Source organism: Saccostrea cucullata, unplaced genomic scaffold (genome assembly GCF_032062105.1).
Source record: "Saccostrea cucullata isolate Sc308-1 unplaced genomic scaffold, CSIRO_AGI_Scuc_v1 ctg1376, whole genome shotgun sequence".
Classification (NCBI taxonomy): domain Eukaryota; kingdom Metazoa; phylum Mollusca; class Bivalvia; order Ostreida; family Ostreidae; genus Saccostrea; species Saccostrea cuccullata.
In genome coordinates, this window is record NW_026921539.1 from 39,420 (window position 1) to 62,878 (window position 23,459).

Below are 23,459 nucleotides of genomic sequence, written 5' to 3' on the forward strand. Positions count from 1 at the left end.
GATGCATACTACCGGGCTTGCTTCGGATGCTGAATCTGACCTACATTTTACAGTTGAGTGAACAGGTTAAAGTTTTTGGTGAAGGTTTCATTTCCAAGTAACTATAAGCCCTATTTTGACCAAACTTGCATGGATGATACATCTAAGGATGCATACTACCGGGCTTCCTTCGGATGCTGAATCTGACCTACATTTTCCGGTTGAGTGAACATGTTAAAGTTTTTGGTGTAGGTTTCATTTCCAAGTAACTATAAGCCCTATTTTGACCAAACTTGCATGGATGATACATCTAAGGATGCATACTACCGGGCTTGCTTCGGATGCTGAATCTGACCTACATTTTACGGTTGAGTGAACAGGTTAAAATTTTGGTGAAGGTTTCATTTCCAAGTAACTATAAGCCCTATGTTGACCAATCTTGCATGGATGATACATCTAAGGATGCACACTACCAGGCTTGCTTCGGATGCTGAATCTGACCTACATTTTACGGTTGTGTGAACATGTTAAAGTTTTTGGTGTAGGTTTCATTTCCAAGTAACTATATAAGCCCTATGTTGACCAAACTTGCATGGATGATACATCTAAGGATGCATACTACCGGGCTTGCTTTGGATGCTGAATCTGACCTACATTTTCCGGTTGAGTGAACAGGTTAAAAGTTTTTGGTGCAGGTTTCATTTCCAAGTAACTATAAGCCCTATGTTGACCAAACTTGCATGGATGATACATCTAAGGATGCATACTACCGGGCTTGCTTCGAATGCTCAATCTGACTTACATTTTCCAGTTGAGTAAACAGGTTTAAGTTTTTGGTGCAGGTTTCATTTCTAAGTAACTATAAGCCTTTGTTGACCAAACTTGCATGGATGATACATCTAAGGATGCATACTACCGGGCTTGCTTCGGATGCTGAATCTGACCTACATTTTCCAGTTGAGCGAACAGGTTAATGTTTTTGGTGCAGGTTTCATTTGCAAGTAACTTTAAGCCCTATGTTGACCAACTTGCATGGATGATACATCTAAGGATGCACACTACCAGGCTTGCTTCGGATGCTGAATCTGACCTACATTTTCCGGTTGAGTGAATAGGTAAAAGGTTTCATTTCCAAGGAACTATGAGTTCTTTAATGACCAATCTTGCATAGATGATACATCTAAGGATGCATACTTCCAGGCTTGCTTCGGATGCTGAATCTGACCTACTTTTTGTGGATGAGTGAAAATGTTAGTTTTGATGCATGTTTCATTTCCAATAAACTATGAGCCCTATAATGAGCAAACTTGCATGGATGATACATCTAAGGATGCACACTAATGGACTTGCTTCGGATGCTGAATTGGACATACATTTTTCAGATAATAGACAAGGTAAAAGTTAGGGTTGCAGGTCTATTACCGAAAACTATAAGGCTTATATAACATTGTATAAACCAAACTTGCACAAATGCTGCATCAAGAGATGAAAACTCTCAAATTTGCTTCAGATCTGGATTTTCATTACATTTTCATGAAAAAGAAGTAGTTTAAATGTTTTTTGTAGGTCTATTTCAAAATATCAGATTAAAATTGCTTTTAAAAATATTTTCATTTTTGGAATGTATACTTTTTGTTGGTTGATTGTGTGACTTTGCCTTGCTTAAAGACAACATTCGTTGAGGTGAGCTCTGTAATCTCTGATTACCTATGTTTTTTCTTGCATACGTTATCGCAGGTTTCTATGCAGGTGCAAAATTTGATGGTTATTTCTTTACAGAGGGTTTATGTATATATTCAAGTATTTTTTTACCAAACATGGAGTTTAAACCATTAGCGTAGTTTTATATCATTTTAAAAGTAGAAAGGAAAAATGCTTGAGAAACCTTGTTTAAACTTGATGTTTCTTTGTACTGTTTAAAACCTGCAAAATATAGTTAATTGAGAATTTAACTTAATCATTGAAGAGATTGTTGTTTCTCTATATATAGCTAGAAAAAAGGATGTTTGTTGACAAGTTTTATTGAATAAGGTTAATGTAAATTTCATAAAGACCTATGGTAATGGACTATTTTCATATCAAGCATGTACGAGGGTTGTCCGGTAAAATCGTGGACAAGTTTTCTAGTGTGAAAAATAATCATCACTGCGTTCTGAAATTTTTACTGCTCTTTAGCATGTCATATTTGAATCATTTGTTGTACGACTTGATTATTTCTTTTCGTATCTTTATAATAAAGGTGGCAGAGGATAGTTTCGAATAAAGTACCGGTCAAAAAATAGAAAAAATAGAGAAACCTGAAGTTTGAAAGCATATTATAGGTAACTTTATGGCTAGAATATTTTATGGGTGCATTTGGAGGGAATTGGTGGCCTTGTATATTTTATTGAAATATGACACTTAATTTAGTGTCACTACTACTGTACATGTATATGGGATATGGACTAGAAATACGAAACTAAGCTCAAAACTCGCTCTACCGGTATTTCACCAGAAAAGCGGGGTGGGTTCACAGGATGAATTGTAGCTTGAAAACGAGGTGGTTGAGCCATTATCTCTTGCTGTTCATTGGTATGTACAAATGTTATTCTGCAATTTGTGTGGTAGCTTAGGTCAGGCGCACGGGCCTGGAAGCAGATGCGGCTGTGGCGAAATAGTGAAAATAGGCTTGATTCACATGAAATTTTGAGATTGTCCCTGCGCCATCTTTAGGGCTCATTGTGTAAGGTGTACATGTTTTATTCCTAAAACTTCAAATTTCTCAAGGGACTACATCATACTATTATTACATGTAGAGGGAATTTAAATTTTTTCAATGCACATTTTTAAAGCAGCTCAATATTAAGTTAACCGTCAGTCAAACGTTTTGATTGCAAAAAAAAACTATCCTCTGCCGCCAAAAGAGTTCCAATGGCGTCTTAGTACCATAGACTGGTATTGCCTGTCTTTGCCGTATGTATATCGGATATCAGACAGGCAGGCCAGTGTACTTAGTACCATACACAACATGGTGTCAGAGGTAATCTGGAAATATTTAACAAAAACAAGCCATCGCAATTATCCTGTCCGTAAAACAGACAAAAAGGAGTGATGGAGTAATCCGGATTAACGTTAGCCTTGGAATGGACGAGTGATGATTTAGATGGCCAGTGAAAATCGTTTTGGAAGCACGTGAACTTTGCATTCTCGGGACCCCTGAAAAAGAAGACTGACTACGAAAAGTGGGCAAATCTGATGATATGGATCGGTCAGAAAGGATGTGACGGTGCGTCGATTTACCCAAAAGGAAATTAAGAACGACCCAAAAGGACTTGAAATAAAGAGAATAAATGGATATATAATAAACACTTTCATATTCTATTAAAACTAAAACTAGTTCTTTGAGGGGAAATTGTGTGTACAGTTGTTAAGGGTGGAGGTGGAAGGTCCCCCCCCCCCCCCGACTCACCCCATCCATCCCCGATACCATATGCCTAAAACGTGTCATAAAATAAAACTTATTTCTTCATTTATCGAATATCATATATTAAGGGTTTGTATAGTACGATATGGTAAAACAGAAGAGGAAATAGAATAATACTTTGTTAATAAAAGAAATTAAAGCTTAACTGACCAGATTTAGTCTTTGATGTGTTGGAGTCCCGACTTAGCGACGAGACAAAATGGCCGCAAGTTCAGCATTATGGTTTGGGGGTGCATCTGTTTTAACGGGGTTGGGACATTCTGTCGAGTTGAAGGAAACATAAATTCAGAGAAGTACATTGATATCTTGAACACGTACTTTTAGCCTGTTATAGCTCGCCATTTCCAAGATTGGACTTATCTTTTCCAAGATGACAACGCTCCAGTACATCGGTCCAGTTTGACTCAGGAATTTGTGGCGAGAAATAGAATTACGAACATGAGCTAGCCTACACAGTCTCCGGATGAAAATATTATAGAGAATATTTGGTTATTTATAAAAAGAAAACTTCAATCACAAATACACATGATCAATTCCCCGGACGAACTTTTTCAACACACATGTACGCTGCAAATATGGCGGGATATAAACTGTAACTGCGTCAGAAATCTGTTTTAATCCATTCCCCAAAGAATACAGCAAGTCATCTGATTAAAGGGACACATAACTAAATACTGGGGTATGTTTTTTTATACACTTTGGGCAAGTGAGCTGTCAAAGCGGTTTTTTGTACGAGTTGTCTCTCTTGCATTGGAACGTGACGCCATTATTTTTCAATACTTTTGTCCCCCTACTGTATTTCAATTTTAACAAACCTTTGACTCTCACAGTTGACGCAAGATCAAAAGAACTGGGGGCAGCAGTAGTTCAGGAAGGACAACCCATCGTAAACGCTTCCAGAGCCCTTACCAAAAGTCAACAGAACTATGCGCAGATAGAGAAGGAGACACTAGCTACAGTACAGTCAACGCGGTTTAGGCATTTACCGCGCACCTCCGCGGTGTGAATCTCATCGCGGTTAGTGCAGGTGTCTCAGGTAAAAACCGCGTGCCCCCGCGGTTGGGTAATCCAGGTAAATCACACCGTCGCGGTGCATCTTGGCGATTATAGGTGAAAAACAGTCTTTGTCTAAAACGCGAGTTACCTCCCTTTGAAAATATCAACCAAAACAAAATAAAACGAAATTAATATTTTAAAATTTATAGAAGCTGAAATATTTGAAGTACAAAATGAAAATTAATTTTTCTAAAAAAAAAATATATATATATATACTCTTATGTATCTAAATAATTATCAAAATCGTCGGAACAATTTTCAAATAGCGTTTACTAATTCTTGAATTACTTTTTTAAAATGTGCTCATTCTCTTTAGATCCACAACTTTCGATATAAATTATTGTATGTGATATATTTATACGACAATGCAAGATAAAACACCCAATGTGCTATTCATGATATTCAATATCATGCAATAGTTTTTTTTATTTTAAAAGTGGATTGATTAAAGAAAGGATCAATTCAGGGGCGTAGTATCAGGAGGGGGGCAGGCCCCCCCCCCCCACTTTTTCTCCCGACATTACCTTTACTATAGAAAATGTTTACTGAAAGGAAGGTTGGCCCCCCCACATTTCAGCAAAGGGTAGTGTTATAAGAAAATTAACCCCAAAAAGTTTGAATTGAAAGATAGTTGGTCTTGAAAAAAGTTAGCCACTACCCCCCCCCCCCCCCCCCCCCCAACGAAATAGGATTTTCGACTTCGGGCAACTTTTAATTTTCCGTTTTTTTTTTGTTTTTTTTATTGATTGTCAACTTTTTCAGGTAAGTAAAAAAAATTTTTCTCAGGTTGGCCCCCCCACTTCCAAAAACGATGCTACGCGCCTGCAATCGCAGTGTCACTTTCATTTGGGGCCCGAAAAGGGGTCAGTAGATTTCAACTGTCGTACATGTTTAACTTACTTCGCAATGACATTTACATTGATCATATAATTTAATACATTTTTGAATTAATTATTTAAATTTACGATATGCAGATTACCATGATTACTTTCGTGTAAAAAGTCCATTTTGATGTAACAATCATCCCCCTTTCCCCCTTATTTACTTGGACACTATTAATGTGTCTTACACAAAACAACTTTGGAAAGGGGGGAGGGGTCCGATATCAGTAGGTATAAGCTAAGTTGATTTAGAAAATATTGTATTCATGTATGAAAATTCAACCAAAACATTGCAAAAAAAAAAAAAAAGACTACCAAGCTTATTCCTGCAAAATTCTTTTAGAACTACTTACATCGCGTAAACAAGAATTTACTGAAAAAGAAATTCATAAACACCACGAACAATATCGGAATAACATTTTATGTGCATTTTGCATTGAAAAGTAATTTTTTGTCCTTGTTAGATCTAGTCCATTTATACACAGTGTACATGTAGCTGCACGGACTAATCGTGGTCTCCTTAGTAACTGGTGGATTCATGTGTATTGTGCGCGTTCATGCGGAGAGGGATTTCCTGTCTCACAGTGACACTGTACTGGGTATAATTTCACACCTTTGTGAAAGACAAAGGATTTGAAATTTCGCAACATTCTTACAGTTTTAAAATATAAAATAAAAAACCGGGTGTATTATAATTATCGATCCCCCCCGGATTCCCCTACTGCCGTCTGCATGAATTTCATATTTTTTAAACATAAGGTTGTATGTTTCAATTACAATTACATTTGGATTCACACACAAAAAAAGACTGATCTTCATAAATCTAAATGACTTTCCCTGTATATGCTTGGTTTTCTACAAATACAAAAAAATGGAATGTTAAGACCGAAGGCTGTCCTATATGTACTGTGTACATGTTCCTCCAAAATTACAACAAGCTACATGTATTTCATTGCGTAGTTAATCCCATACGTTGACAGGGGTGGCTATAGAGTTGTACATGTAAATGGTAGAAATTTTATTAATTCTTTTACACAATTATAAATGTATAGCAATAGGACGACATATCAATTTATTATGCACAACCGTATGCACAACAAAGCACCCCGTTTCATCTGTATACTATTATGCGGAATAAATTTTTTAAGCTTTCTCTTATTTTATTTGCACATTGAGAGTTAATTAAGTAACACCCTGAACTGCATACAAATATTTCTACTACTCAGTATTTTCTGTTAACACGCTTTTCTCATGAACATTGTTCGTACTTACAAGTAGTTACCTTAATGTATTCTTTCAAGCGGAAATGCGTTGTATTTTAAAATGCATTTTGCCTATTTAATAAAAAAAACAGTTACTATTATGAGGGAGAGAGAGAGATTTACTGCACATTGCCGATAAACATGTTTCAGAATATCTAGTTCTTCCATCCATCGAATATTTGTCGAAACATGTATGCGTTTCATTGTAAAAGCGATACGCGGTATATAGTCATTGATTTAGAGAAATAAAGTTTATGCTTATGCTGAGGATTTATTTTGTAAAAACTTGTTTTGAAAATTCACATTTATCAAACATCAGAATAACTTGAAAAAAATCATACGCTATTAGTATTTATTTATTTTTTTTTTTATGTTTTATTTATTTATTTTTTTTTAAATTCTTTGGGTGGTAGTTACATTGTATAATATTTTTAATAGCACCATTTTCTTGTTACTCAAAACCTGCAATTCTACAGACCGAACAATATGCAGTTATAGATATTATACGGCCGTACAGGTAAAATAAATCCGATGTGCCAGTCAACGGTAAGTCACACCGCCACGGTCTATACCTGGCTACAGGTAGGACCGCGATGAAATAACCGCGGGGGTGTATCGCGGAAAGGATCAAAACACCGCGGCGGGGGGGGGGGGGCGCGGTTTAATGCCTAATCCGCGTTGACCGTACTGTATTTCGTTTGGGTGCGAGAAATTCCATCAGTATATTTTTGGAAGAAGTGTCACAGTAGAGACAGATCACAAGCCGCTATGGTCAATCTTCAAGAAATCTCTATACCAGACTCCAGCTGGATAACAGCGACTACTGCGTTCATATCATTCAAAAATATGACTTGAACGTTGTGTTCAAACCAGAAAAATATGTTCCTAGCTGATACACTCAGCAGAGAATTCTTACATGTACCGGAAACAAAGGAAGACTTAGAGCTTGATATTTCAGTCAACCAGTCAGCATATTTTGCAGTAACACCTCAGGAATACATACTGTTCAAAAGGCTAACAACTGAAGACCTAGAACTACAAACCCTGAAACTGTCCAAAATGGATGGCCAGATAACAAAAAGAAGTGCCAAAGAGCATTCACAAAGACTGGAACTTTAGAGAAGAAATTTCATGTATAGATGGGATGCTGTACAAAAGCCACAAAGTCATAGTTCCATCAGCAATGAGAAACCAGATGGTTAAGACTTTTCATTCATCACACTAAGGAATAGTAAAGTGAAAATCAAGAGCACGAGAATCATTCTTCTGGCCAGGAATGGCATCACAGATAGAAGAAGTTTCAAAATGAAGTATCTGTACTTTGAACAGTAAGCAGAATGCAAGGAATCTCTGATTATCACAGATACACCTGGAAGACCATGGTCAATTGTATCTAGAACCTTGTTTGAGTACAGAGGAGGACTTTATCTCGTCACAATTGACTACTACTCAAAATGGCCCGAGATAGCCAGACTGGAAAATCTATCCAGCACCAACACTATCACTCACCTGAAGAGTCAATTCTCAAAATGTGTTATTCCAGACCAGTTGATATCTGATAATGGACCACCGTTTTGAAGAATTTGTCGACTTTGCAAGAATCTATGGACCAGTAGCCCGCACTTTGCACAGAGCAACGGACAGGCAGAACGCACCGTCCAAACTGTTAAGTATCTTCTAAGAAAGGCTAAGGACCCTTACAAGGCAATGCTAGCCTACAGGAACACTGCGATTGAGGACGTGGGATTATCACCAGCACAATTGTTTCTTGCCGAATGCTGAAGACGAACATTCCAACCGCAGAACCACTTCTACATAATGCAAAAATGACTAAGGAGATCAACACGAGACTCAAAGCCAGAAAATAGCAGCAAAAAATCAACTTTGGTAAGCATGTCACAAAAACACCACTCAGAGACCTTAAGTCTCATGAAAATAACTTGATAAGGAATAACAACAAATGGTGCCCAGCAACTGTTGCAGACCAAAATGCATCACCAAGATCGTACATTCTTCAAGAAAACAGTGGACGTAAATTCTGCAGAAACCGAAAGCATATCCGTCCGACAAAAGCGAAAATTCGTGATGAAGATCCAGTCGAACTTAATGTACAGGAAGACATACCTACCGCTCAGAACAGCAAAAGTGTTCACTTACCAGCAGTCCATGCATCAGCCCTGTCACAACCAGATCAGGCAGAGTAATAAAGCAGCCAGAAAGTTTTAAGGATTGCGTGTGATTTCTGTGTGAGGCTAAAGCATATGTGAATTTGTGAAATTCTGTTATATGTGAATGTGTTCAATTTGTGTTTAGTCATTCCAAGGAGGATTCATCGGAGGAAACAGTTTATTCATAAACTTGATAAAATTTCTTTCACTTTAGAAAAAAGAGGATGTCATATTTATCATTTGTTGTACGACTTGATTATAACTTTTCGTATCTTTTAAATAAAAAATTCCAACGGCGTCTTAGTACAATACACAACATTGTACATATATTAAGAATATACATAGCAAATTTCAAATAGAAATATCCATAAATAAACAAATTATGAGATTTTGTGTTATGTATTGTTTCTCCTTACGTTGCACGGATGATAACGTTAGTGTCCAAACCAGCGTCACATTTCATGTTTGCTAAACTTAATGTTGGCTAAGTCCCACTTAAATTTAGGAATTTCACTGATGCACATATGTGAGTCTATATAAACAGTCAAGGAACCGGACCAATCTGGCTCACACATGCGATCTTCTGAAGATTTAATAGTAAGTTACGATCAATATTCTCACAATCATTCAACTAACAGACAATTTTATACTGATGATCGGCAGTGACAGCGTGTTTTGCTATTACAACAGCCGTCTGTCCGTATGTTTTGTACTAGCTGGGGACTCGATTAAAAGAAGACTTCACTTAGAAAGCTCCTATTTCATTTGTAGACTAAAGATCCAGTAATATTTACATGGTTTATCTCTGCATTCATATAAAGTCTCTTAATGAGGTGTCACTACAACCTTTAAATCAAACTGAACTGCTCTCTGGTGCGCCGTAACGTCATCAAACATCGCCACTTTTCTTGTGTTGTGTTTACCGTTTTCCCATTTCGAATGCTTGGTATACCAAAAATTAACAAAATCCACTGAAAATTTTTAAAAGACGATAAAATAGATTGTGGAATTGAATGAGGAGAATTTCAAATCCAATCTTCTGTATTTTACAACTTTTTAAATCAATACTTGTGTATTCATGGTATTCTCTAATTAAACCTTGATTTTTGACATAATAAGCATAATAAGATCTTAATTTTTGTCAATAAATTACCAGAAAAATTATGATGCACGTAAATATGATAAATAAACTTTAACTGAAAATTTCAGCTTAGTGTATCCAGTACTTTTCGAGAAAAACGCTTTGTCCACGATTTTATCGGACAACCCTCGTAGATAGACATTGCAGATGAAGCAGTTACTAAGTCCCAACAACTGCAATTTGATTGTCTAGTCTTCTGCCTAATACCAGTGAATACATACTTACCCGTTTGCATGTACATGATGTAAATTTTAAATAATCAGCATCCAGATTGATGACCAATAAACACAATTGATTAAAAAGAGCAAAGGATAGCTCAGAATTTTAAATAATATAAAAAGAATCAGTTAGGCAAAATGCATGCTATAGTTTACTCAGTCAAATCAAGGGATATATTTTGTTTGTTGATTTACAAGTGAATATAAATTATAAATTTAATGTTTTAATAGCATAATATATTGATATCATGTTATATTTTTCAGTTTTTCCAGCTGTTTTATCAGATTGATGTTGAGAGAATGTTTAGAGAGTCCCTATCCAAAAAAAATTGGGTTACGTCTTGATAAACCATATGGTTTAAATAATAAGTTATCTGTCGTGTGCTGTTAACTGTAAAAGAGAAAGGTGTTCTTGTTAACATATTCAGTTTTCAAGTCATATAAGTAGCGCTTATATTTTGCATTTACTTTTGAAGACTACTATTCCTGAAAATTCTTTGAATATTCTGTTCATTATTCATAGATATTATGAGATCAATTATTTACAAACCTTATAATAATTGACTAGCAGTCTTTGAAATCTTGACCCCCTGGTTCAGGGTTTAGTTTTGAACAAAGTGTGCACGTGGCTTACTCTTGTACTGGTATTTATTATACAGTGTACCTTATCTTATTTATATTTTAAGTTCTAGAAAAAAAGCTTCATTAAAATTTGTTTGTAAAGATGGCGTCCATAAAACATTATAAAATATTGAAGCTAGTTACGTTACATTAAAAACTTTGGATTAAGTAAAATTGACTTTATAAAGACTTGACTGTACACTTTGGTCTGGGTAAGATAGTCTTTATGAATAGAAAGACTTAATTGACTGTACACTTTGGACTGGGTAAAACTTTGTAATACTTAGACCTGATTTTACACTTTGGACTGGGTTTGACATACTTTATGCTGAATTTATTATGAATACTGCCAGTACTCAAAGTGTTTTAGTAAGAATGACATAAACGAAACATTGCTAAATACAAAACAAGCAAGGCCATCTGTTTCATGTACTCTGACCAACCTATTTAAATTGCCCACACTCATTTATTTTAAATTTCAACTGTACAGAGACATCAAATAGTTTCCACTGTGTATTCAACTGGACATTTATGTCACAAGTTGTGTATATTTTATTTCGTTCGTTATACTTACCAGTCATAAATATACATTAGGATATCTTCCCCTTATTAACGTTCATAACTCGCGGGTAAGCGTTTATAAGAATAAGATTCAAACACTTATAAGACCGAGATCACATCTCAGGTTCTTGCCCAAATCAGTTCATCTTCCGGCGTGCAACAGAACGTTCATACTTTTTTGGCAAAGATTTTCTTTTGTCTCAGCCACGGAGTGATACAAATACTTTGTATTTGTATAAAGTATTGGTATAGATACTCTCTCATGCTCTTAGTTTAAGTACGGAAGAAGCCAGTATTTTTTCGAACGACGAATTAAATTCGGGCTCGGAATTCCATAATTTACAAACAGTAATGGAGGCCAAAGGGGAAAAAACGCGGTCCGGGAGGAAATCCTCCAGCAAAGCTAACGAGAAAATGGAACAATTAGAAAATAGAGTCAACGAAAGGTTAGACACTATGATGAATTTTTTAAGAGAAAGTATTCAAACTTTGTCCAGCAGTGTTTAGAGAATACAGCTTCTCATAATGTGCACGAGACAAACGTGTCTCATAATTCGTTAGCGGATCAGGATACCGGTGGTTTATCCACGCGGAGACCTGAGCCCATGGTATCAAATGTAGACGATTCATCTGGAATGCGTCCGATTATACATTTGGAAAGTGAAGTCCAAATTGAAGGGACATTAAGTGTGCCTGAAATGGACGATATGATATCATTAGCTCCAAGAAAGACGTGAGCTATTGGGTGATAACGAATCCTCAGTACAAGAGGAATCTTTTACTGCCCATGATTTTGATAACAATCAACATAAGTTGAACAGCAACAACAACAATAGATTTCAGAACTTGATCAATGAACCAATGTTAAGAAAAAAAAACACGGAAATAAAACCAAAGGTTGGGAGAAAAGTAAACATTCAATTTCCAAGCCGTACAAAAGTATTGAAACTTTGGCATATCGGGGACAGATGGCTGCCTGTATGGGTATTATTTCATTAAGCTACATGCAGCAAGCTTTAGTAACGTTGTTAGATTTTATAACTTGTTAAGATGCGGACACAGTTCAAGCAATTACAGACATTTTCTCCATGATTACCAAGGCACTAGATCAAATGGGGGGAGCAGGGGCTTTTCACCATCTTATAAGAAGGAAAACTGCAGCACAAGACTCTGGATTATATACCTTGAAGGATATTCATAGCAAAATTATTTGCCTGCCTCTTTCAGAAGATGGCGTCTTTGGCAAGAAATTAGAAGAGAAACTAAAAGAAAGGAAAGAGCATTCTCTTAAGGATTTAATTCTGGAATGGAATGAAAAAAATCAGAAACGCAAATTTTCAGAACATTCTGCTGAAAACTCTGGAAATTTTAAAAAACCCAGAACTACTACTGTTTTGAAAAACAGTTACAGAACCTCTACTCAGAGACCCAATTTCTCAAGACGGTCTTATGACTACAAACCAAGAGAGGACAATTCGAGAAATACGTCTACATCTGCTACAGTAGACAGAATCGGCTCCTTTCGGATCCCAAAGAAATCTAATAAATGACTGGAGATTAGAACAGGTAACCAAAATTGCAATGCTTCCCGAGATACCAGTTGGGGGTCGTCTCATACATTTTGTAGAAAACTGGAATCTTGTAACTCAAGACAGTTGGGTATTATCAATAATCAACGAGGGTTACAAACTAGAATTTCTTCAAAAACCCCAGTTTTTAGGGGTAAAAAAAAACAAAAATCCCTCAAATACAAAAACATTGTTTGTTAAAAGAGGTAGAAGATTTATTAGAAAAAAATGCAATAGAACCTGTCTCAAATCAGGAGAGTCAAACAGGTTTTTACAGTACATTTTTCCTTGTCCCCAAAAAGGGTGGCAAAATGAGTCCCATCATAAATTTGAGACCCCTCAACCAGTATCTCAAGAAGCAACATTTCAAAATGGACACTTTAAACAAAGTGTTGAATCTAGTGATACCAAACGATTGGGCAATTTCAATCGATTTAACAGATGCATATCTACACATTCCAATATTTTCAAAACATCGAAAATTTCTAAGATTTTGTGTAGAAAACCAGTGTTATCAATGGAAAACAATGTGTTTCGGCCCAATATCAGCACCTCGAGTTTTCACCAAAATGGTGTCTGTAGTAGCAGCATATTTGAGAACACACAATATTCGTCTAGTGGTTTACCTAGTCGATTGGTTAATTGTAAACCAATCAAAAGAAATGTTATATCAAGATCGACAGAAGTGCCTAAATCTATTGGTTTCACTAGGTTTCAAAATAAAGAAAGAGAAGTCTTGTCTAGAACCCACTCAGGAAATTGTATACCTGGGAGCTTTGTTTTTATTCAGACAAAAAATAGTACTTCCATCTCAAGACAGATTGATAAAATTGGTACACTCAACCCAATTGTTAACGCAGGATCAGAAAACAGCCAAAGATTTTCTACAATGGTTGGGAATAGTAGCCTCATGCATAGATCTTATTTCAAATGCTCGTCTTTACATGAGACCTGCTCAGTTACGTCTACTAAGTTTATGGAAACCAAGCTCTCTAGATTTGGAGAAAATAGTCCCTATTACACCACATCTAATACAACACCTACAATGGTGGTTATATTCAGTGAACATTTCCAGGGGCAGATCTTTGCAACTGGAAGAAATTGGGGTGACCATAACCACAGATGCATCCTTGAAAGGGTGGGGGGTCACCTAAACAATCAAATAGTTCAAGGACATTGGGACAGTTGTCACAAGGTCTTCATATCAATTGTATAGAGATGGAAGCAGTGTTTTTAAATCTGAAACATTTTCAAAAACAAGTACAAAACAGAACAGTTTTGATCAGGTGCGACAATACGACAGTGGTTCAATACATCAACAAACAGGGAGGAACCAAATCTCCACGTCTTTGTTATCAGACATGGGATTTGTGGAACTGGGCAATAGGTCACAATATCAAGTTGAAAGCTGCTCACATAGCAGGAAAATCAAATATTCTGGCAGACCACTTGAGCAGGGTCAAGATCAGACAAACAGAATGGATGTTGAACAGACAAATTGTACAGAGAATTTTTCTGTTATAGGGTCAACCTCTGATAGACATGTTTGCATCTATTCACAATCGTCAAACGCAGATCTTTTGCACTTGGTTTCCTCACAGCCAAGCATATGCATTGGATGCCCTAACGACATCTTGGGAGGGGATGTTTCTGTATGCTTACCCTCCGATTTGTCTAATTCCCAAAGTTCTTCAGTACATCAGACAGTTCAATTGTCAAGTAATTCTGATAGCTCCCTGTTGGCCACGGAGACTTTGGTACACAGATCTACTTCAGCTTTTAATCTCAATACCAAAAAGACTTCCAAACATTCCAAATTTACTTCAACAACCAAACGCAAAAATTAATCATCCAAATCCAGAAGTATTTCAACTAACTGCATGGCTTCTATCGACAGAGGTTTCAAAAAGAAAGGGTTTTCTAAAGACACTAGAACCCTTTTGGCAGCAAGTTGGCGAACAGGAACACAAAAAGATTATTCCTGTAAATTCAAACAGTTCAGTAGCTGGTGTAGTTCAAGGGAAACTGATCCCTATTCAGCCTCTCTAGTTGAAGTAGCAAGTTTTTTGACAGATCTGTATACCAAAGGCTTTCAGTATAGAACTATTGCAGGTTACAGGTCAATGCTGTCCACAGTATTACCTCCAGTAGAAAATGTTTCTGTGGGACAACATCCTTACATTATCAGACTCATCAAAGGAGTCTTTAATTCCAGACCACCAAAAGTTAGGCTAATCCCAGAGTGGGATTTACCAAGGATTCTTGATATGTTGCAAGTTGCTCCTTTTGAACCTATAAAAAGTGCATCATTGAAACATTTGACATACAAAACTGTTTTTCTGATAGCTATTACTACTTTCAGGAGATGCAGTGATCTACAATCTCTCAGACTGGGGGAAGGATTTGTCAATGTTCAGAAAAAAGGAGTAACTTTCATCAGAGAAGGTTTGGCGAAGCAAGTTAGACCCAACCATTTTGGAGCAAAAATATTTGTTCCCACATTTTCAGAAAACAAGTTACTGGATCCAAAAGATCTTTGTTTTTCTATTTGAAGAAAACAGAAACTCATAGAAAAAACTGAAAACAGATAACAATAAATAATTTCTGAATTTACTTGAACCACATCAAGCTGTGACATCTCAGACCATTTCAAAATGGATTGTTCAGACTATACATATGGCTTACGAAAACAAACAAAAATCTAAAGTGAAAGGACATAGTACAAGAGCAATAGGTCCTTCTTGGGCTTTATTTAATGGTGCATCTATAAAGTCAATTTTAGATTCTGCAGATTGGAGCCAAGAATCTACTTTTTGCAATTTCTATCTGAGAGATGTAGATGACAGCGTACCAGTTCTAAAATGTTCTGTAAATAATTAATTATTTGTTTACTGTGTAAATAGACTTTGTTGTTAGAGATGTGATCATCTCCGGCGAGTTGCAATTGAGAACATTTGTTGTATATAGTTTCCAGTCACTCAATATGTGTACATAGTATTTGGTGGACGGCATAACTAATGACAGATGAAAATTGCTGTTCTTGAAATTTTATTTTTTGAGGTAAGAAAAGTTTTCTTTTCCTCCATCCATTTCAGATTGCTTTTGAATCTGATTTATCCTAATGTATATTTATGACTAGTAAGTATAACGAAACGAACGAAATAAAATTGGAAAATTTGTTATCAAGTTTCAATTTTATGAGTGAGTTATACTTACCAGTCAACTTTCCCACCTTCCACCCCTAAGAAAAATTTAATTTTGGAAGGTGTATTTTCATGTAGGTTGGGAACGTTCTGTTGCCCGCCTATATGAACTAATTTGGACAGGCACCTGAGATGTGATCTCGGTCTTATAAGTGTTTGAATCTTATTCTTTTAAATGCTTGCCCGCGAGTTATGAACGTTAATTAGGGGAAGATATCCTAATGTATATTTATGACTGGTAAGTATAACTCACTCATAAAATTTTAACTTGATAACAAATTTTCCAATTTTACAGGGTATTTAATTTTGTAGATTCCCTTATGGCTGTCATAAAGGAATAATTTTAGTTTTACAGTAGAGCACAAACTATGCCATTTCAAGTTATCTTTTTGATCTCATTACAGTTAGAGTACTTGCAAAATTACTACTGGTATCACTTCAATCAAAAACAAAATAACATCAAAAATTTGGTTTATGTGCTCAAATACACAGTCCTAGAATCAATACAAATATTTAATTTTCTTTACTTTTTTGCTTTTCCACTGCGTAACAAACAGGTTGTCATTTACATCTGTAAACAGTACCCGGGGTTGACTCAGTCCACAGTCTAGGTAACGGAGGAACTGTCCATCCTGGTCTATGATGTGGACACAGTCATTGTTATGATCAGCTATAAGGATGTGACTCTGACTGTCTGTGGTGATTCCTCGTGGATTGAATGTTTTATTCTTTGGAGCAGGAGTATGTCCAGGGTACCTGAATCGCAATTTCCCGGCTTGATTGACCACTATTGCTTCTAATCCAGTTTCAGACACACAAATATCAAAGTTCCTGTTCTCAGTTATAAATCTGTAAAACCCATCAGTTGAATAGAGAGGTTTACCTTTATCATCAAACTGAATGGTTTGTTTCTCTGTGGAGCCAGAGTAACGTACAATTTTTCCTTGTTTGTAATCATCACTGTGCATGATTACCAGGAGGTCACCAGAGGAGGTACTGCAGACACCGCGAGGTCTCCAGTTCTGTAGTCTGATCACCTCCTCGATCTTCTCATTCTTCACAATGTTCACAGTTCTATCTTTGTAATCAGTATATACTAAATCTCCACTTTTTGTCACTGCTATGACCTCAGGTTCGTTCCCTGACTTGGTTGTCATTGACTTGAGTAGCGATCCCTGATTAATGCTGTAAAGTTCCATGGTGCTGTCATATCCATTTGTCCATATATTTTTATCACTCAGACAGGCCATATTGTTAAGATCTCCATTTCCAGTGTTTATAGTGGTAACAGTCTCTGGTTCATCAAGCAGCTGTTTGACTGGAGGAGAGGAGCCAGCTTTTAGTGATGTTTTTGTTATCTTGTGGTCCTTGGTTTCATCAGATATCATATTTTTTCCTACACAAGCTGTGCACAGGTTGACAAGACATGTATCACAGTGCATCTGTACCACAGCGGTCTCACACAGGTCACATCGCAGCACGTTCTGGGCACTGGTGCGGGGGTCCATGGTTAAACATTGACTCTGAAACATAATTATAATTAGGTTTTAGAATAAACTAGCTTTAAGCTAGTTGGAAAATCAAATGCATTAGATATATTTTAATTGTGTTTTGTTCGGATTACAGAGATTAAATGTGATTTTACTTTTATTTTATTTTTTGACGAACATTACAAATATAAAAGTTCATGGCTTTAAGCCCAAGGGTAGTTTTGGTCCAGTACATGCAAGTACATGTATTACGTAATACACATTTGGAATTTTCTAGCCTGAAGGACATTTATACTCTCAATTAGCAACCAAACTGGTTGTATGATAAATATCAAATCTAGGCCTGTTCTAAGCTGAGTTGGCCACATGAAGAAACAACATTAAACTCAGAGTAGGATGACTCATTCTTCATTCATTGACCTCATAAATCCTTAGTAACATTTGGTTTCCAAAAATTCTTTAATAATATTAATGGGCCTAATGGCTATCCCTATGTATTTACTGTTATCTAGTAGGTAAAATTTTCAACTTAAATATCAGAATGTTTAATTTTTATATAACAAACATTACCTGACTTCTAAGATCGTAATGGCTGCCAATAAAGTCGTGTTGTTAGTGTGTCCTGGTCACATGACCTAGTTACTGTGTATCTACCTGTCAGGTATTTATACCTGGTCTATATTTAGTGGAATTTAAATTTCAGCACTGTGTTTTGCTTTGTTGACTATGCCAAGCTTTACTCCTGTTTAAATTTGATTATAAAAGATTGTCAATAAAAAATGAAATACACTGCGTGAAAATTTGGCTTTACAAAACAAGTAAAGATGATGTAAATTTATTATTTACAATGCCTTTAATTGGCTTTTCTGAAAAAAGTCAAAGTTGGAAAGGGTAACCTGTACATGAACTTTACATGCACTTAAATATGATGTAATGTCCCACTTTATCCTGACTTTACAAAAAGTAAAGTTAATATTTACAACCATTAAACACAGTATTTAGGATATATTAAATCTGATAATTACAGACCTTAAATTTAATCAAACACCATCTTTAATAACCACAATCTGATGATTACAAACCTTAAATTTAATTAAATACCATCTTTGATAACCACAAAAGTTAATAATTTCCGTTTTCCATTCCAGTGAATGAAACCTTATTCAAATTATAAATAAGTTTTTTCTTCCAAATTGATGAGTTGCAGAAATGTAAACATCATAATCATCAATTTACAAATTAACAAAAAGCTGACTTTAACTTTGTTTATTACAATTCAAAACATTTTTTTTACAAACATAAGATCAAAATCATCAAGATTCTTGGCAGTATATGTTGCCCACATCCTATCCTGCAAATTACATACATATCAAAGACAGAGTACTTTTCACAAATATGTTTGTTTGTATGTGACATGTTTCATAATAAAACCAACTGTACATTCTTGAATTTAAAGTTGTGACTCAACATAAAACTATGTCCTCTTTCTTGTGGATATTGGTTTTAGTGGAAATCAACAACTGTCAAAATGTTTTTGTCACACCTCCCTTTTCAGAGTTCAAAACTTTTCTCCCCATGCAGGCATTTTCCTAATGCTTTTCCTAAAAGAAAAAAAGTATTTTTTTCAGTGCCATGCATAAGTATGAATATTCTCAAAGGCTTCTGTGTTATCAGAATTTACAATACCATGATTAATAAAAATAAAAACAAGGCACAACCTAATTAATAAATAAAAAGTTCATACATGACCTTTAACCTCAAAAAGCAAAAAAAAAAATGTAAATTTATCAATTTTATAAGATGAGTGGAACTCTTGTTATTGACATATTACATGAAGAATCAATGGGTTAGGTCATGTATCTCTTATTACAAAAAGCCTATAAATTACAATTTGAGAAATATGTATTTTTTAAGGGTACTATACAAAAACAAAGAATAAATCCCTGAAATATTGAGAAATCATAGGTTTCCAGCTGACTACTCAGTTGTCAGTTTACAAAATGAACAATATAGCGCTACATATTTAATTTAGCTGTACATGTATACAGAATGATACTCAAGTTATGGTTTAGGATATATGTACCTTTTTTTGCCAATCGCATGTTTCAGCTCATGTACTTTTTCCTGACATGGAACGGTAAAAGGACTTTAGGTGAGAGTCCCTCAAATGTAAGATGACAATCATGCTGAAATAGATTTCATACCGTGATTAACATTTTATACATATGGACAAATATAGTCAATATTTTTATAAAAAATTATGAGTTTGAAGCAAACCGCTAAACTTGGTCACCAAAGAATGAATTGATTTTGAAAATTAATACACAATGCAATCACAAATAGTTACTGTAGCTAATAAGCTATGAATTGATAAACACCCTTATGTTATTTTTTATCAAGAATAATCTAAAATTAGTTCTAAACAAATACTTGCCATTTATAATATGAAAGTTGAGAACCCTCGGCCGCCTCTTCTTCATGACAGATCTTTTAATTTTCTCATGGTAGGCTGAGTAGCTTGAGACTATACAAAGGAAATTGATTTTTTTTTTTTACAAATATATGACGATATTGACTTCCGAGCAAGTCAAGCACTAAATAATGTAAATGTTTGTTCAAGTAACAGATTTCATGAAATTTATTATTAAAATGTTCTTGTACCAAAGAACACTGGGATCCTCAATCTGGGTAATCATGTTTTGTTGCCTTCCTCGCCCCGTCTTGATGTTTTCCCTTCAACAATCTGCATACTGAATTCACTATACCTGTGTTTTAAGAAAATGGACACAGTTCAAAATACAAAATGATATAAATAAAAATAAATAAACTCTCAAAGTTGAGAGTTTATGTATATAGGTTAGTACTTTTTTTAAAAACATTATTTTTCTTGCCTGATCAGAATCTTTATTAAAGCAACTTTTACAGTGTATTAAATGTAGATACAAATTTAAAAAGAAATTATTTTACATTTATCAATCCGGAAGAAAAGCCCCTATGATTCATACACCTTTACAGAATAAAGTGACGCACATTAACATTTAATCCCCAAATTATCAAAAGTACTTATCTAATATCCTAGCAGAAAATAACATACAAAGCGTCGTTTTGCGTGACTTTGATTAGTTTCATTCTTTCAAAACATGCACAATGTACTGATCTGAAAGTGAAAGTGAACACGGCTGGAAATCGTTAACAAACCTTTAGAGCATGCCAACCCGGGAGTTCGAGCAGTTGTCAAGGCAAGAATCTTCTTAAATCTAGAGGAAGTGTCAAAAAATTACCACTGGTTTCAAACTTCGTCAAAATAACGATGCAGACCCGCTCAACTTGATTTGAAATGATTGGCTATTCAACCGAATACACAGTCGCTATTCCACCTAAAAAATTAAAAATGAGTTTTTTTAATTCTAAAACACAATAATATTAACTTAGTTATAAATAAAGAGATTTTCATTGGTTGCTTGCTAATTAATATGTAAATTAGATCCATATATAGATAAAACCATACCACTTATGTTACCAAAGAGGAATAACTCCAAAGTTTAAATAAAGTTTAATAACATTTTGAAGGTAACTCCGTAAGACATACCTTATAGTCTGTTCAAAATGTGCTATAACTGTGATCCAATTTTGCTCCTGTGTCTAAAATAGGAATTTTCATATTTAAGTATAAATTAATATATTTTTTTCTAAATCAGCTTAATGTTTATTTAAAATGAAATTACAATTTTTTTTAAAACAGATCTTTGAAAAATAAATTCCCTTCTTTGATGTCTGTATTAATTTCTCTTTCTGTTAGCTCAAATATGCTACTGTCTGTCTTCTCAGTATCATTCCAGTACAGAACCTAAAATAAAAATATATACATTTTTATATTTTTTTACATTTTTATTCATTTACAGATATAAGTATATATATTTATACTCACTTTTATTTATTTATAGTAATCCTGAATGATGCAATCATAGTAATAGCTGAAACTCATTTATGTCTTATTCCTGGTGTTTTTATTTTGCTTTTTGTAAATAAAATTTCATTTATATAATTACATTAACATAAATATACGGTCATATTTCACAAAGACAAAAACATACAAAACAGAAACAACTGTTCATAATATATGGTGTTGTACTTTATGCATAGTTATCTTTTAAGGACCTATGAAAAATTAATTTTGTTAAACAATTTTATCATTATAAATACAGTAAAACTCAAGCAATATTGATTTCCATTGTTTACTATCTCTTTTTAATATTGTTTTATGCATATCCAAAATTAATAATATTTATATAGCTGGGGAACCAAACAATATTTTGCATTGTACATAATTTGCAGTATTTTTAGCAATAGTAAATGAGTTTTATTGTAAGATTGAAAATAAATAGATAAATTTTGCATGCTGTGACATGCTCTCATGAAAGTATTGGTGTAAATATGCACCATTACAAAAACCTGCTAATATCATTACATCATGCAATAAATTCCTTGTTTATAAACCCATTTCTATGAAAATGATATGGCAGATGAATTTGTCTTCAAATCAGTACAAATACATTATAATAAAACCATTTGATTCCATGGGTTTTTAAACATTTACTTCATAATGTTAATTAAACAAGAGATGTTTTGTGAAACACTCATTCCCCCCACCCCAACAAGCATCATCTCAAGCCACAGTCTAGAGTCCGCATAAAGCTCTCTCCTACCCGTGGTGACTGCTTGCTCATAAAGTGTCGTAATCTTGAATATTTACGCCTCTCTATTGTGACGTCAATATTCAGTTAGTGGGAAGTTTTGTTTCCATCGCAACAATTGACATCAATTGTATACAAGGAATATTTCGTTAACTGTGATTGGATATTGAAAGGTCGCGATAAAGTTCATTATCCAACTATGCTTTACTCGCACTGGTCAATATTTTAATGAGCTATGAAGAATTGTCTCCTTGTTCAACCATGGCCAGAATTGGAGAGGATCATACATTATGGCCGTGGTTTGCGACGATGGCCAACAACTGGAATATTTCAAAGTCTTTTTTGTACGTACAAACTCTGCAACGAAAATTAACGGAAACTGTTGGTGGACAGACAGACAGACCGGCCAACAAAAAAGATGCAAAGCAATATGCCCTCCCTTTCAACATGGAAGAGGGCATAACAATGATTAAAGCCTGAAACCTTAAATATTCAGAGTGCTAGGTATGTAATTAAGCCCGGGACACTAGGGCTCGAATGCACTGTTGTTGATTTCCGGTCTCAAAAGCTACCCAACTTGAAGTTTTTCATCAATTATTATGTGAAAACTGGAAAGACTATCACTTTAAAGACTTCATTACATCAATTTTTGAAACTGAAAAAAATTTCTTGTAATTAAACTTTAAAAGATGTGTACAACAAATGAAATGTATGTAAGTTATAAAAAATGATAAGATTCTGGTACGTTCATAGTGTTCATGGTGTTACATACCTCTTTTGTAATTAAAATACTGCAGTATTATTTTTTGAATGTTAAACAGTGAAATTAATAATATATCTCTTTTAAAAATGACTTAACTCTAAACACCCCATTGCTGTAGCTTAAAATCTGTTCCTCCCATAAAATGTCCTCTCCATTATCTGTCCATGTGTGTAATATTTGTCTGGATACAAAGTCCCTCGGGTTGGTGTAACATGTCAGGGGCGGATACAGGATTTGTGGTTAGGGGGGTGTGGATAACTTTGTTGAGGCAAGGGGTCTGGGGGCCGCCTTAAGGTCCCCAGTGGGTCCAGCTCCTGGGTTTTCGTGTATTTTAGAGTAAAACCAGACACTATAATAGTGCATATTTTTCATTTTTTTTTTTTGTTAAAAG

The 23,459-nt window shown here is 35.0% G+C and overlaps 1 protein-coding gene, 1 long non-coding RNA gene and 2 pseudogenes across 2 annotated transcripts; 2 read left to right on the top strand and 2 right to left on the bottom strand.

The window, feature by feature from the left end:
• LOC134260238 (nuclear pore complex protein Nup133-like) overlaps positions 1-23,459 on the top strand; it is a 115,551-nt pseudogene that overhangs the window by 11,408 nt on the left and 80,684 nt on the right.
• Positions 11,702-15,369, top strand: LOC134260227 (uncharacterized; annotated as a pseudogene).
• Positions 16,580-18,239, bottom strand: LOC134260230 (uncharacterized). The gene is made up of 2 exons (XM_062742809.1): positions 18,182-18,239; positions 16,580-17,644 (listed from the first exon to the last, which is right to left on the bottom strand). Exon 2 carries the CDS (start codon positions 17,627-17,629, stop codon positions 16,622-16,624), a length of 1,008 nt encoding a protein of 335 aa, XP_062598793.1. The 5' UTR covers positions 17,630-17,644; positions 18,182-18,239; the 3' UTR covers positions 16,580-16,621.
• On the bottom strand, positions 20,052-20,973 carry LOC134260231 (uncharacterized). Its single transcript, XR_009990495.1, has 3 exons — positions 20,810-20,973; positions 20,273-20,376; positions 20,052-20,135 (listed from the first exon to the last, which is right to left on the bottom strand). It is a non-coding gene; the product is annotated as an uncharacterized LOC134260231 (long non-coding RNA).